The sequence below is a fragment of the Setaria italica genome, chromosome VII (assembly GCF_000263155.2).
Source record: "Setaria italica strain Yugu1 chromosome VII, Setaria_italica_v2.0, whole genome shotgun sequence".
In the NCBI taxonomy this organism is placed as follows: Eukaryota; Viridiplantae; Streptophyta; class Magnoliopsida; order Poales; family Poaceae; genus Setaria; species Setaria italica.
In genome coordinates this window covers 20,447,652-20,461,476 of record NC_028456.1, presented here as the reverse complement: position 1 = coordinate 20,461,476, position 13,825 = coordinate 20,447,652, and the positions used below count along the sequence as shown (strand labels likewise).

Sequence of the window (13,825 nt, the reverse complement as noted above, 5' to 3'; positions counted from 1 at the left end):
TGACCTCCTAGAATCACAAATTACTCCGGTTCATCCTTTCCAATTCGAGCTATAAAATTATTAGATGGTGCTTCATTAAATCATTTTGTTTTCTCTACTAATTCTACACTAGTTTGGTGCTTTGGTTTTGTGCTAGCAGAATATTAATTTTTTGCAAGATAATCATCAAATCTAAGAGATTGCTTGATAATTTACATTGAGGAGGAGATTCTAATACATGTACTGATGACTTCTATGACACCAAGAAATGCAGAGTACAACTGAAATTAAAAAGAAGGTTAGTTGTTCTAAATATTTTAGCACAATACCACTTGCTTTTGGGTAGTCATGATCAACTCGCAACCCCATTTTCATAAATATACTGATTTTCTACTATCCCTTGTGTAACAAGATCATGAATTTCTATGTTACCAAACTAAGTACATTAAGTAGCGAATATGGTGAAAAATTATTCAATTACTAAATTTGTTGCCAACCTTAGTAATTTTTGTTGGCTCAGCAGAATTTCTGGCTCCGCCCCACCCACGGATCGGTCCTAAGAGCATCTCCAGCAGATTACTCCCTAATACTAAAAACCTATCCTTTTGTGCAATCCGATCCCCATTACCAAATTTCTTTGATGATCACCAAAACACACCTCCCTCTCACCTAAATGAAGGGGATTCATTCCTCTACCCTATTTATGAGTATGAGGTGTTTTGGTAATATATTGTAGCACTAGTTAACAAAAATAGAAAAAATGTTTTTTACCAAAGTCAGCAGAGTAACCTTCTACCTATTTCTTTTATAATTTTTTTATTCCATATCCATTTAATTCGCTTCCACATGAAGTCAAATATGAACCTGCTGGGTGCTACTGCTCTAACCACTTGTAGAGGCCCTTTCACAATAAAAAAATGTTATTGATGAGGGAGAAAGGAATGTATTAGTGATGACGGATAAGTAATCTGCTGGGATGCTTAGCATGCACGGACCGTTGACAGAAGCTCCTCTACTCAACTTCGGATGACCTGAATTCCTGAAATTGGAGCATAGCGCAAATGCTTATCACATTCACACCCAAAACAGTTTGCTCAGCGAGCCACTGACATCAAGACTCAAGAGGCCGCGGTGATCTCACCACCGGTGGTCCTAAACCCCAGAAAACTTCAGAGCTTTAGACCAAAAAACACCAAAAAGGCGGCACCCGGGCGCCTCGGAGGAAGAAGACGACGACCCGCCAAAGCAATCCCACGAGCTCCCCTCTCCCTCTCCATCCCCACGAGCTCGTGCTCGCCTCCACCCCCCAACCCCCCCCAAAAAAAACCCTAGTCCCCAGCCCGGCTCCGCTCCAATCTCCACCGCCGCGGCGCGGCAATGTCGTCGTCGAGGTCGACGCGCTCCAGTATCTCCCCATTCCGTTCCCGCCGTTCGGCACCGGTGGCGGCGGCGGCGGGGCCTCCTCCGCCGGCGAGGACCTCTTCGGGTGGCCGCCCGTCCACCCCCTCCTCTACCGCCTCCGCGCGGCCCACCACCCCGTCGTCCACTTCCGGCGGCCGCCCCGCCACTCCGTCCGCCGCATTCGCGCGCCCCACCACCCCGTCCTCCTCAGCGCGTCCCGCCACGCCGTCCTCTACCGCATCCGCGCGGCCCACCACGCCCTCGTCGGTCTCCTCGCGCGCCGCGGGGAGGGCGCCGCTCGTGGACGCGGCCAATGCCAAGGAGAACATCATGGTCACCGTCCGCTTCCGGCCCCTCAGGTGTGCTTTTACTCTTGTTTGCGCGCTGTATGCCGTGGTTGGAGCCTTGGCGGGCATGATGTTTTGGATTTCGTGGGCTTTGAGCTGTGTGTTCGTCTCGTGCGTTTTTTGTATTTTGTGTTGTAGTCCTAGAGAGATCAACAAGGGGGACGAGGTGGCGTGGTACGCAGACGGTGACAATATGGTGCGCAACGAGTACAACCCCAGCATTGCCTATGCTTTCGGTGAGTGCTCTTGGCTCATTTGCTGTGTGGTACCACAATGCACAACGGTTGATGATGCGAAGGAAACATACCTATTTGCCCCAAAAGGGGATAAATTTGATTGGTGAGTCTGAAGAATAAGGATGATGATTGTGCCATATTTGGTAATGGATTGGCGGTAGGAGCTCACATTCCTTTTCTGGGCATACTGGGGGTATGAATGTTGATACATAGTCACAGTTGAGCAGATAGGCTAACAGTTTAAAACGATTCCCTAGGGTCAGTGTTGTACTCTAATCACTAATAATCAATGAAGATAGATTTATGCTTTGTACTATTTGTCACTTTGTTGATCAGGCGTGCTGTACAGTATGCAAAATGTAGAACATGGTAAGGTCTTCATGCTTTTCAGTAGAAGTTTCAATAAATGGTAAAGAACAGTGTGGTTTAAATTCTGTTATTTCTTTAGAGGATTGTTAATTCTGCTGTCATTTTTAATCTAAATTCATGTTCCAGTAAGAGAACCTGAAGTCAGAGATAAGCTTTAATGCACCTCCTAGAGATATTAACCAAGTTTGTAGTGTAGCAGGGCTTACTAAACCATATGAATGCTTTGCATTTTTCTCTTTTGTAGATAAAGTTTTTGGTCCTGCTACTACAACTCGGCACGTATATGATGTTGCTGCTCAGCATGTTGTAAGTGGTGCCATGCAAGGAATCAATGGTACTTTCCATTTTCAGCTCTCTTGATTTTTCTAGAAATATAAGTGATCTTAATTAGTTGTAAGACTGGACCCGTTGTTACACGCCTATTAGAATTTTAAGTGGGACAACATTTGGAAGTCAGTTCCGATGATCAATGTATCACCAATACGGCGATATGATACAGCGATATGCGACTTTGGAAAACAACACAGTGGTGATATAGAGAGAGTATCGTAGTATCGGATTCGCAAGTATTGGATACGGGTACGGCAGGGTCAGCGAAGTATCGGTGTTTCATAGCCGATGATAGCTGCATGTTAGAAGAGCTTTGTAGACAACAGATTCAAGTCATGGACTATGCAAACAATGTCTATCATAGAATGCAGATTGGTAGGTAGGTCGGTGGCCCTTCTCATTGAGCCTTTTTTTGTGTTTGGGGGGCGGAAAATTTGAGATATCTAGCAGTTGGTGTCCATGTGCGTGTGCATGCTTCTTCTTGTCATTGCCACCTCTGCTTTTCATTAGGACCCAAGCACAAGCATGGCTGGTGCAGTGGTGCTGCATGCTTTCTTACTACCTCTGGTCCAAAAATTTGTTATGACCTTCAAAAGAACATAACTTCATGCATGGAAGTTTAATTTTGTATATATTTAGAAAGAGTAATAATTGTCAAATATGTGTGTTGGAGACCGTAACAATGGCCTAAAAAGACAAATAAATCTTACTGGGGATAGCATGCGTACTTTGAGATTTATTCAGTTTCCTAAAATTTCACTGTTCCTTACAGGCACGGTCTTTGCATATGGTGTAACAAGCAGTGGGAAAACTCACACCATGCATGTAAGTTTCTGCTTTGGTGTTACGCAAATGTGTCTACTATCTTTAATGCCTCGAGCAATGGTCTGCTGTATACTTGCTTGTTCAGCACAAGACAGACCTTTATTGTTTAGTATATATGGCGCTCATCATCCTCTTCTTATGATACCAAGCTAAAGAAACTCAATTTCAATTTTCATACACTACAAGTTGGAGATGAAGAATCTTCTAGTCTTCAATGTTGAACTTCCTTTCACGGTACACTTGGATTACTGTTGCAGGGAGAACAGAAGTCACCTGGAATCATTCCATTGGCAGTGAAGGATGTATTCAGCATTATCCAAGATGTAATTTCCTCAATTTTCTATCTGCTGTTTGACTAAAAAAAGGCCAGCATGACATTATCATCTCTTTTGTTGACTTCAGACACCTGGACGAGAGTTTCTTCTGCGAGTTTCATATCTTGAAATTTACAACGAGGTGACTTCTCTTTTCAAGCCGTGCATTTGCTTACTACTTCATAGCAACACCAAGGCCAATTACAATTTCATCTCCATATTGGATCTTTGATTGCATACACAGGGTACATCCCAGATGCCAGTTTATTTCCCACTAATAGACATATATTTTGACTTGATCATAATTCCCATGCTAGTCCTAATTACAATGCAGTTTATACGGAAGGATTCTGATGTTATTATTCATCTTGAACTGCATACAAGTAATGAAACATAGGCCAGTACAAAGTGGTCAAAATGTGTTGAAATGTACTGATTCAGAACTCAATCATGAAACAGTGCAGTACTTGTTCAGAAGCTTGGTTTATCTTTATAACTTTGTAGGTTATCAACGATTTACTTGATCCAACGGGACAGAATCTCAGAATTCGAGAAGATGCACAGGTACCTGGTGTATTAGTATTTATTAAATTCTGTTTTGTAATTATTCGAGAAAAGTTAGGCTGCATGGATTTCTTTTACTTCATTTATATGAATTGTTCCATATTCATTACTTATCTGCTCTTTGTTTATTTTGTCTATTGGCTGTCCTTTTTCTCATTCTTTTTGAGAAAGATAATCTTGTCCATTATTGTGAATCAAGTCTCTCTGTGTTAACTGATAAATTATCATACCCTTATTTGTTCGGTTGATCTAATCATTTAGGGAACTTATGTGGAAGGGATTAAAGAAGAGGTTGTTTTGTCACCTGCGCATGCACTCTCTCTAATAGCATCTGGAGAAGGTATTTGTTTTTATCTAGAGGACATGCTTTATATTTATGTTGTGGTATACTGCTCACATTTCTTCAATAGAATAATCCTTAGTGAATTGATTTGGTGTATGGGTCCCCGTATTGTATTAAATCCAAGAGATCTAAGTTCAAAACCTGGCCGATGGATAATTTGATTGTGTGTTTTAGGCATTCAAGTACGCTGTCCACTATCCTCAATAGCCTAAGCTTTTAGATGAACTGGTCGGTACATGAGCTTTCTCTTAGATTATTACGACTGCATCCAAGGAATATTAGTTTCCATGGTGTTGACTTTGTTAATGTACACATGTGTTTTGATTAGGGTGCACATGATTTTTCCATTTGAAATTGTATCTCTTGTGTGGTCCACTATTATTTAATAGGTATTTCCCATGGAACATAAAAAAACTGAATTTCATAACTTATATTGAATTTTTTAATATAAAATTCAAACATGCATAATGCTTGTGCCTTTATCCAAGTATGTGAGAGTATGTGTTTGTACAATTCCTTTAATTTTGGTTTGTACCCGATGGAATCAAATCATGTATTGATCTGAACTACTGATGCCATTACTTTCTTGCAGAGCACAGACATGTTGGATCAAACAACTTCAATCTTGTCAGCAGCAGGAGTCACACAATCTTCACATTGGTATTGCTGCTTCCTCTCTTTTTGGTTCATTGCATTATATATTCAAGTGTGTTATTTTTATCTAAAACAACTTAATGGGCATACTTGAATTCACCATGTAAAATTTAATGACTTGTGTCATTTACCCCAGATAATATGTACAGCAACTAATACTTGTTAAATCTAAAAAAAAAACTGTTAGTTGTCTCACATCGTAGTACTTTGTTGGATCTCAAACTCTGTTCTTTTCCCCATTAGAAGCTTGTTTGGTAAGACTAGGCTAATAAAATTTTTAACAGTTAAATCAGGTAGACTTGCTAACCTTATATGTCACAACACAACTGCAGACCATTGAGAGTAGTCCCTCCGGTGAAAGTGATGCAGCGGAAGAAGTTAAGTTGTCTCAGTTGGTAATTCCTCTCCTGCAGTATGCTTCTAATTTTCTTCGCTTACAATTAATTTGTGTTTCATGGCATTTAGCATACAGGAGCTTGGTTAGAGTTTCTGGGACATCTATGTGCTCTTATAATATTCTTTTATATCCTTTGATCAGAACTTAATTGACCTTGCTGGTTCTGAGAGTTCCAAAACTGAAACAACTGGTTTACGACGCAAAGAAGGTTCATACATAAACAAGAGTTTGCTCACCCTTGGAACAGTAAGTATCCTATATGCTAACTATTTGTCTTATTACCATGACATACTGATATATATAGAAAAGATTAACTTCGTGGACCGTTTCATACATTGGGCGATTTACATTCGTACCACTACTTTAGGGGCACTTTTCATTTATACCATCAGACTAGTCAATGATATGTGGGGTCTGGTTCCACATGTCATTGAGACAGACTGATGGTGTAGATTAAAAGTGCAACTCAAATGGTGGTATAGATGAAAATATTCCTTCATATATTTGTGCCAACCGGTGTTCCTCTCTGGTCTATCAGAGCTAGTTGGGCGACAGATCAGCACATGGCTCCTAATCCGCAATTAGGTGAACTTAGATTTATTTGCTACTTGCTAGTCCTGAAATATGACTGGCTAGGTAGCAAGGGATGCTACCAAGATGGTCATGTTCTTAGTTCATTTATTTGGTTGTACTTCACTTGGTAAAACTGTTGTCTACATTTTCCTTGCAGGTAATTGCTAAACTTACTGATGGTAAGGCCACTCATATTCCCTATAGAGACTCAAAGCTCACACGCTTACTTCAGTCTTCTCTTAGTGGGCATGGACGCATATCTGTGAGTAGTTCTTATACAAAATAGTCTGTGCTTTTCTTTCTTGCTTCACTAAAACTTTTTTGTTGTCTTCATATTTTGCTTTTGGTTTGTGGAAAAGAATTCCACATATGCCGTGGGGGCGGTCTTTCCCCCGCCGGTCGAGTTTTTTTACAACATAGCAACATAGGCTCCACATATGCTCTGAATGTCAATGTTGCTATGTTGTAATGCTTATCATTTTTTTGCAGCTTATTTGCACAGTTACCCCTGCATCCAGCAACAGTGAGGAGACACATAACACATTAAAATTTGCTCACAGGAGCAAACATGTTGAAATAAAAGCTTCTCAAAATAAGGTAATAATCAATTAGTCTGCAATCCATGATTTTGCACTACTTTTGTTTGTTACTGATGCTTTTTTTAGCGAAAACAGTAGGGGAAACCTATACTGCAGTATGCTTGTTACTAATACAACAACAAAAACAACATAGCCTTTCAGTCCCAAGCAAGTTGGGGTAGGCTAGAGTTGAAACCCAACAAGAACCACAAATCAGGGTGCGGGCACATGAATAGCTGTTTTCCAAGCACTCCTATCCAGGGTTAAATCTTTGGGTATATTCCATCCCTTCAAATCTTCTTTTATTGCCTCTTCCCATGTCAATTTTGATCTTCCTCTGCCTCTCTTCACATTACTGTCACGCCTTAGGGTTCCACTACGCACCAGGCCTTCGTTGGACATGTCCAAACCATCTCAGCCGGTGTTGGATAAGCTTTTCTTTAATTGGTGCTACCCCTAACCTATTACGTATATCCTCATTCCGGACTCGATCCCTTCTCGTACGACCACAAATCCAACGCAACATACGCATTTCCGCAACACTTATCTGCTGGACATGTCGTCTTTTTTAGCCAACATTCTGCACCATACTGCGGTATGCTTGTTACTAATGTTGATGGATTTTCCTTTCAGATAATAGATGAGAAATCCTTAATAAAGAAGTATCAAAAGGAGATATCCTGCCTGAAAGAAGAGCTACAGCAATTGAGACGTGGTATGATGGGCAATGGGTGTATTCTCCCTACGGATCAAGAGGATCTTGTTAACCTAAAACTTCAGGTTTGCTTTTTATCTTATTCAAACTTTTGGGGAAATATTATTTATTTCTTGATCTCTGGAAACTATTTCCACAACTTAACTTCATGCCAATGAGAACTTTACTGCATGAGTAGTTTTCGCTTTTACCTTACATGCTTATGTAGTTATGTGCTAGTCACTCCATTTTTAAATATATGACGTTTAGGACAGGTTAATTAGCTCAAATGAACTATGAGCTTGTTCTAAACATCATACATTTAAAAACAGAGGAATTATGAAATTGATATGCCTTTACTGATAATATCCTGGTAGATAAATGAACCTTTTTCCCTGTGGACAATAGTTATTGCCTTATTGGTCATATTTCAATGCAAATGGATTACTCTATTTCCTTATATTCTATTTGTGTGATAGCTTGAAGCTGGGCAAGTCAAACTTCAGTCGAGGCTAGAACAGGAAGAGGAAGCAAAAGCAGCACTGATGGGTAGAATTCAGAGGCTAACGAAATTAATATTGGTATCAACCAAAAGTTCAATATCCTCAAATGTTTCGGGAAAGACTAACCTCCGTCGACGACATTCATTTGGGGAAGATGAGGTTTGAGCCCTCTTTGTTTTGTTTGGTTGTGGTATTTTGTTCTTTCAGTCCAACTCAGAACAATGGACAAAACTTAGCAATAGCATGCTCTATGGTATGTTGTTTTTCTTGTTGAAACTTATGTCCTAGCTAGCTTGAGAGAACTTACTCACCGTACTGCTACATGTCCTAAGTGCTTATGATAATGTGGTGCCTAGATACTCACAGCATGATTTTTTCCTCTTTTTTTTTTTGTATTGCAGTGTATCTATTGTTCTTATTCTGTTTCAAATTGCAGCTTGTGTATCTGCCTGATCGGAAGCGGGAATACTTCGTAGATGATGATGATATTAGCCTTGATTCAGAACTTTCGCTTGAAGGGAAACTTGATTCGAACAATCCTGATGAGTCAGCCAGGTTTGACAGAAGGAATCGTAAACGTGGAATGCTTGGTTGGTTCAAACTAAAGGTATTTTTATATGGACTTATGGATAGCATGAAGGACAGTCTAGCTATATGGATTGCACGCATTAATGATTCTATATATTAACTTGCAGAAGTCTGACCAACTATCAGGGTTATCATCCAGTGTGGATGGTGATAGCAATGCTAGCGGCTCACCTTCCTGCTCTAAATCATCACAACAAAAAAACTTGCTGCTTGACCTGAAGGATGGTCGAAGGAAATCTATGACCAGGAAAGGAGATGACGCGACACTTGCTGATTCTTTTCTTGAAAGGACTCAAGCTGGTGACCTATTTAGTGCTGCGTCCAGAGCACATCACCCTCCTCCAGTGAGTTGAATTTCTATGTTTACACTTCTTTCGCTCATTCCATTTTTCTCCCTCCTTCCACATTCCCTCTGCATGCATCGCCTTATTCCAACAAGCAATTTTAGCTGGCACAGACTATGTAATTATAATTGAAATCTGGCACGTCTCTGTGTATTGCTTACTGGAGGACAATGGCCCTTGGGGAATCTTTGCTGCCCATCAAAGGAAATTATTATAATCAGACTATATTAGGTGTAAGAAGCTGCTATGTGGATTCAAGTTTTATGTTATGATGATGGAGTTTGAATAATTGATTTCATGCAGGCTCTGAAATTTTGATATTATTTCCTAATCCTTATTTTCCATCGCCCAGCTACCACCTCTGACCAGGAGCAGCATGGTCATACCTTCCTTGCTAAAGGACATCCAATCATGTTTCTTTGGTTTTCGCATCTTGTTCTAATTGTGTGCTGTTTTGGTGGGCATTCGCTACAGTAATTGACACTGATAGCATCATTGCATTTGTAGAGTGGAACAACCATTGTGGATCAAATAGATCTTCTACAAGAGCAGGTCAAAATGCTGGCTGGGGAAGTTGCACTTTGTACAAGCTCACTCAAAAGGCTGTCAGAGCAAGCAGCCAACAACCCTGATGATGTACATATTCAGGTAATTTTCTTATTGTCCTGTAACCAATTAAGCCATTTTTCGGTGTATTTTTATGAAGTACCTATTCCCTTTATTTTCTTCTACCGCAGGGGCAAATTGAGAAGTTGAAGGAGGAAATCGCCGAAAAGAAGTTGCATATACATTTGCTAGAGCAGCGGATGGTTCAATCACTTGAAACTACAGAAGATCCAGCCACTAAGACAGAGTTGTCCCAGGTCATGAAATGACTAAGCAATGATGAGCTGAAGTCTAACTTCATCTTAGTTTGATTTACTTGCAACTTTCTACCAGTTATCAGTGGGCATATTTTAGTTATATTTTACACTGTTGAGGGAGAAGACATTTCAATCGTTTTATTTTCTAATCTGTGAGCCAGTCCTACATGCTAGAATATTTTGTTTTTTGATGGTCATATCAATGTTCTGAAGATTTCATGTAATCTAATCTTCTCACAGACCTTTTCGAAGTTGAGCACGCAGTTGAGCGAGAAGACATTTGAACTGGAGGTTTGTCAATAGTCACTCTGTCAGCTAGTATCCTTTTATGTTGTTGAAATTTATGCTGGGCTAATTACTGTTTTCTTTCTGGCTGGGTGATTTCTCTAGATTATGTCTGCGGATAATAGAATTCTTCAAGACCAACTTCAAGCTAAGGTGAGCAGCGGGTGGGGTCATAAATCTTTTTGATGTTTAATAGACTAATTTGACTCCATTTTCTTGTTCAAACAGGTAACAGAAAATGCAGAACTACGAGAAACAGTTGCACAATTGAGGCAAGAAATCAGTAGCTTGAAGGCTGCCAAAAGCGAGGATAGTTTTGCCAGTGTGCAGTCTAGTGAACCATCAACGGCAAGCACTGATACTAGGGATAACACAAATGAAATCTCAAACCATGCAAATATGCCCTCTAGAACAACTGAAGGAAATGAGTCAGGATTAATATCTCAAGTGCTCAAGCAGGTAAAAAGCATATGCCCTAAGTTATCATCTTCCATTTTAGTTTATCTGCTTCATCTTCATTTTACGATATGCCAACTGAAACCTAAAAGCGGTGCTGCAGGCTTCTGAAATTGAAAGTTTGAAGCAAGACAATCTGAGGTTGGCGGAAGAGAAGGATGGACTGGAAATTCACAGTCAAAAGCTGGCCGAGGAATCGTCCTATGCTAAAGAATTGGCATCTGCCGCTGCAGTTGAACTAAAGAATTTGGCGGAAGAAGTCACCAGGCTTTCTTATGAAAATGCAAAACTGAACGCAGACTTAGCTGCGGCAAAAGAGCAAACTGCATCAGTTTCAAGGAGTAACATTCACAATGACACAAAACGGTGTGATAATGAGAATGGAATTCTAGTGGAGGAGTTGCAGAAAGAGCTGGTTGCTAGTTGTCAGAGGGAGGCTGTGTTAGAGGACACACTATCTCAAAAGGATCGAAGAGAGAGTGAGCTTATAAAGATAATTGACGATGCAAAATGCCGTGAGCATGAGTTGGAAAACGAGCTGGCAAGTATGTGGGTCCTTGTTTCAAAGGTGAAGAAAGAAAGCTCTCAAGAGGATGTATTTGAATTCAAAGCAAAGCAAAATGGCTTCCACTCATCTAAGACTGATAGTGGCAGAGCGGTAAGTGAATTGCAATCTTCAGATAATGGGAGCTGGGATGGCCTCAGTACCATTGAAGAAGCAAGAGCTGCGTACAATTTTGAAAGAAGGCGCTGCAAAGAATTGGAGAGCGTCGTGTCCAGATTGAAGGTAATTATGATTTTTTTATCATTGCACTAATTTTCCAGCTGATAAGATGATAAATCTACTTTTGCACCCTAAAATTTCTTTTTGGCAACTTGCCTTGAGCCACTTGACAGTTGTACTGAAATTCAGCAATTTAGCCTTTTGTATTTCTGTGCTTCTGATACAATTTCTTCTTCTTTTCAGGGCGAGGACCTCAGGGGGCTAGGTGTTAAAGTCCTTGAAGAGCTACAAAATTTCCATGTAGAAGCACTGTCAAGGATCTGCCAAGAAAAGGTATGCTGTTTCACCTGCAACATCCCACAGCCTCCCTCGCACACGGCACGCCAGCATCTGCGCGTACGGAAAGCTGGGAATTTTTTTTGTCCCAACATGGTCGACATGCTTTTACCCATTCATACGTGCTAGTATTTGAAATTGGCGTATGAAAGTGTCTTGTACCTTCTTAACACGCCTCCGGCGTGCTCTGCAGATGGCGAGTCAGGTGCTATAGCAGAAAGCCTTTCTTGAGAAGTCGCTTAAAGGGAGACAACAGCTTGCATTCCTGCAGACGGTCCCTCGTGCCCGCCGCGGTGATGTTTCGCTCACTGCAATCGAAGCAACCTTGACCAAACCCTCATTTGGACACTGGCTGCCTGTGCTTCACTTCACCGCAAGGAAAAGAAGCCAAATGCGGTTGGACTGCAGGCGCTGATGTTTCTCTATTAGTTAGCTAGCATGCAGACACCCTCTCCTGTACAGCTTGATTACTGGACCAGAAAGATACTAGTAGCAGTATGACCGTAGGATTACCGGATTGTACGTATTTACTTACTTGTAGGAACTGGGAAGACGCCGAAGGCGGAGTTCTTGTTGTACCTGCACCGTGCTCTGCACTAAAAAAACTGTAGACCCAGCCGGACGCCGCGGCTGCAGCTTTGGCTTGGCGCCTTGCTCCTGATCTCTGGTGCGTGAGCGAGTGACTGCCGTGTACTTGGTGCCGCGCCAGACGCGAGGTTGACTTGGTGGGGGTTCGATCGGCCGGGGCACGGTCGCGGGCATGGGCGCTGCTGCCTCGCCAGGCCGAGCAGCGATACGGGTTTGCGATTGATTATGATGTGCTGTGGCGCCTGTGCCGCTGCGAATGTCCATCGTTGCGTCATCTGCGGCGCGGGACTGCGCGGCGGATGGCGTTTCCGTGCTCCGAATCTCCGCCATAAAACAAACCGCCCGTGGCTCCTGGTGTCCTCGCCGGCGGTAAGCTTTTTCTCTCCGGCCAGTCCTGCGTCTGGAGGACGGCATTCCCCGGACATCTTATGCGCACCGTTCCGTGCTACATGCGTGTTCTATCTCCTTGGCTCATGTGCTCATGTATAACTGCAGCTTTCATGTACAAAGAACGCGCTTGGTGGTACCCCGATAGCGGTTTGGATGGATGAGATAAGGTTGGTGGAAGTTGAGCATGACTGAATGCAAGTACAGTGTGATAGTGCAGACCAAACCAGCAGTGTTAAAACAGGCAAGTCGAAACTACATGAACGTTCGTTCAAAGAAAAGAAAGGAGCACAAGGAAAAGGCTGAGCGGATTATAATTCTGTCTTGGACTCGCGAAGGGCGGACAGGCTAAAAGGTGCTCTACTCTGCAATTTGCGACACGAGCAGTGGCGATTGCGAATCCCGGTTGGGCTTCGGTGCACCGGTTAATCATGGCTGTTTCTGACTCCGTGCGGCCGCAAAACATTTGACCGTTGTTAGAAGCCAGGGGGGACAGGAGAAATTACAAACAAGCGGAGATTGTAGGAGCTCTTGCCCTGTGTTTGTACAGGGCACAGTCCGAAGTCCTTCCATCGTCTGCTTTTGGCCCCTTTGGAACCGAGAGCGACTGGATGGGTTCAGTCTAAGGTCCTGTTTTGGATCACATGATTAAACTTGAGACCTAATTTTTAGTCAATATTCCTCCAAACCTATGTAGTTGGAACTAAAAATAGTAAAAATAAAATAAAAAGCTGACTAAAGGACGAGTACCGGCCTACCCCTCGCACGACCAGACGACGACGGAAGACCTAGCATTGAACACCGAAACACAGAACACGGTATCATTTTGGATGGTACTTAGAGCTCTCATACCCTCCTCGAAGGATGTTAAAAGCCGTGTCTTAAGATGGTAGAAACAGATGAAGTGATGAGCAAATCACTTGTACTTTAGCTACTATAGACAAATCATTCGAAGCCAGAAATTTGAGCCGAAAGAAAGAAAGGTCAATAATCCACTTGCTAAACCCCAAATTATGTTGACGAAATGTGTTTCTTTTTTGTCTGTAACACCAGGAATACAGGATTAGACGATTGCCGTAAGTAGTGTACTACAGTTTAGCATTGCGCTTTCGATGATGGTCATCCCAAGTCCGAGACATGCGCAGTG

The 13,825-nt window shown here is 41.9% G+C and overlaps 1 protein-coding gene across 2 annotated transcripts; it reads left to right on the top strand.

The window, feature by feature from the left end:
• The first annotated feature begins 1,206 nt into the window (after positions 1 to 1,206).
• Positions 1,207 to 12,364, top strand: LOC101769273 (kinesin-like protein KIN-7E, chloroplastic). Of its 2 annotated transcripts, none has more exons than XM_022828376.1 (25): positions 1,207 to 1,739; positions 1,866 to 1,963; positions 2,577 to 2,666; positions 3,435 to 3,487; positions 3,745 to 3,810; positions 3,890 to 3,943; positions 4,306 to 4,365; positions 4,627 to 4,705; positions 5,301 to 5,368; positions 5,695 to 5,757; positions 5,901 to 6,005; positions 6,490 to 6,594; positions 6,822 to 6,929; positions 7,544 to 7,690; positions 8,084 to 8,266; positions 8,544 to 8,714; positions 8,806 to 9,039; positions 9,547 to 9,687; positions 9,777 to 9,902; positions 10,143 to 10,193; positions 10,293 to 10,340; positions 10,416 to 10,646; positions 10,747 to 11,430; positions 11,611 to 11,700; positions 11,897 to 12,364. In XM_022828376.1, exons 1-25 carry the CDS (start codon positions 1,357 to 1,359, stop codon positions 11,915 to 11,917), a joined length of 3,459 nt encoding a protein of 1,152 aa, XP_022684111.1. In that variant the 5' UTR covers positions 1,207 to 1,356; the 3' UTR covers positions 11,918 to 12,364. The 2 variants fall into 2 exon arrangements, with proteins under 2 accessions (XP_022684111.1, XP_004975655.1); XM_004975598.4 differs by having other exon boundaries at positions 1,208 to 1,739; positions 8,803 to 9,039.
• Positions 12,365 to 13,825: the final 1,461 nt, after the last annotated feature.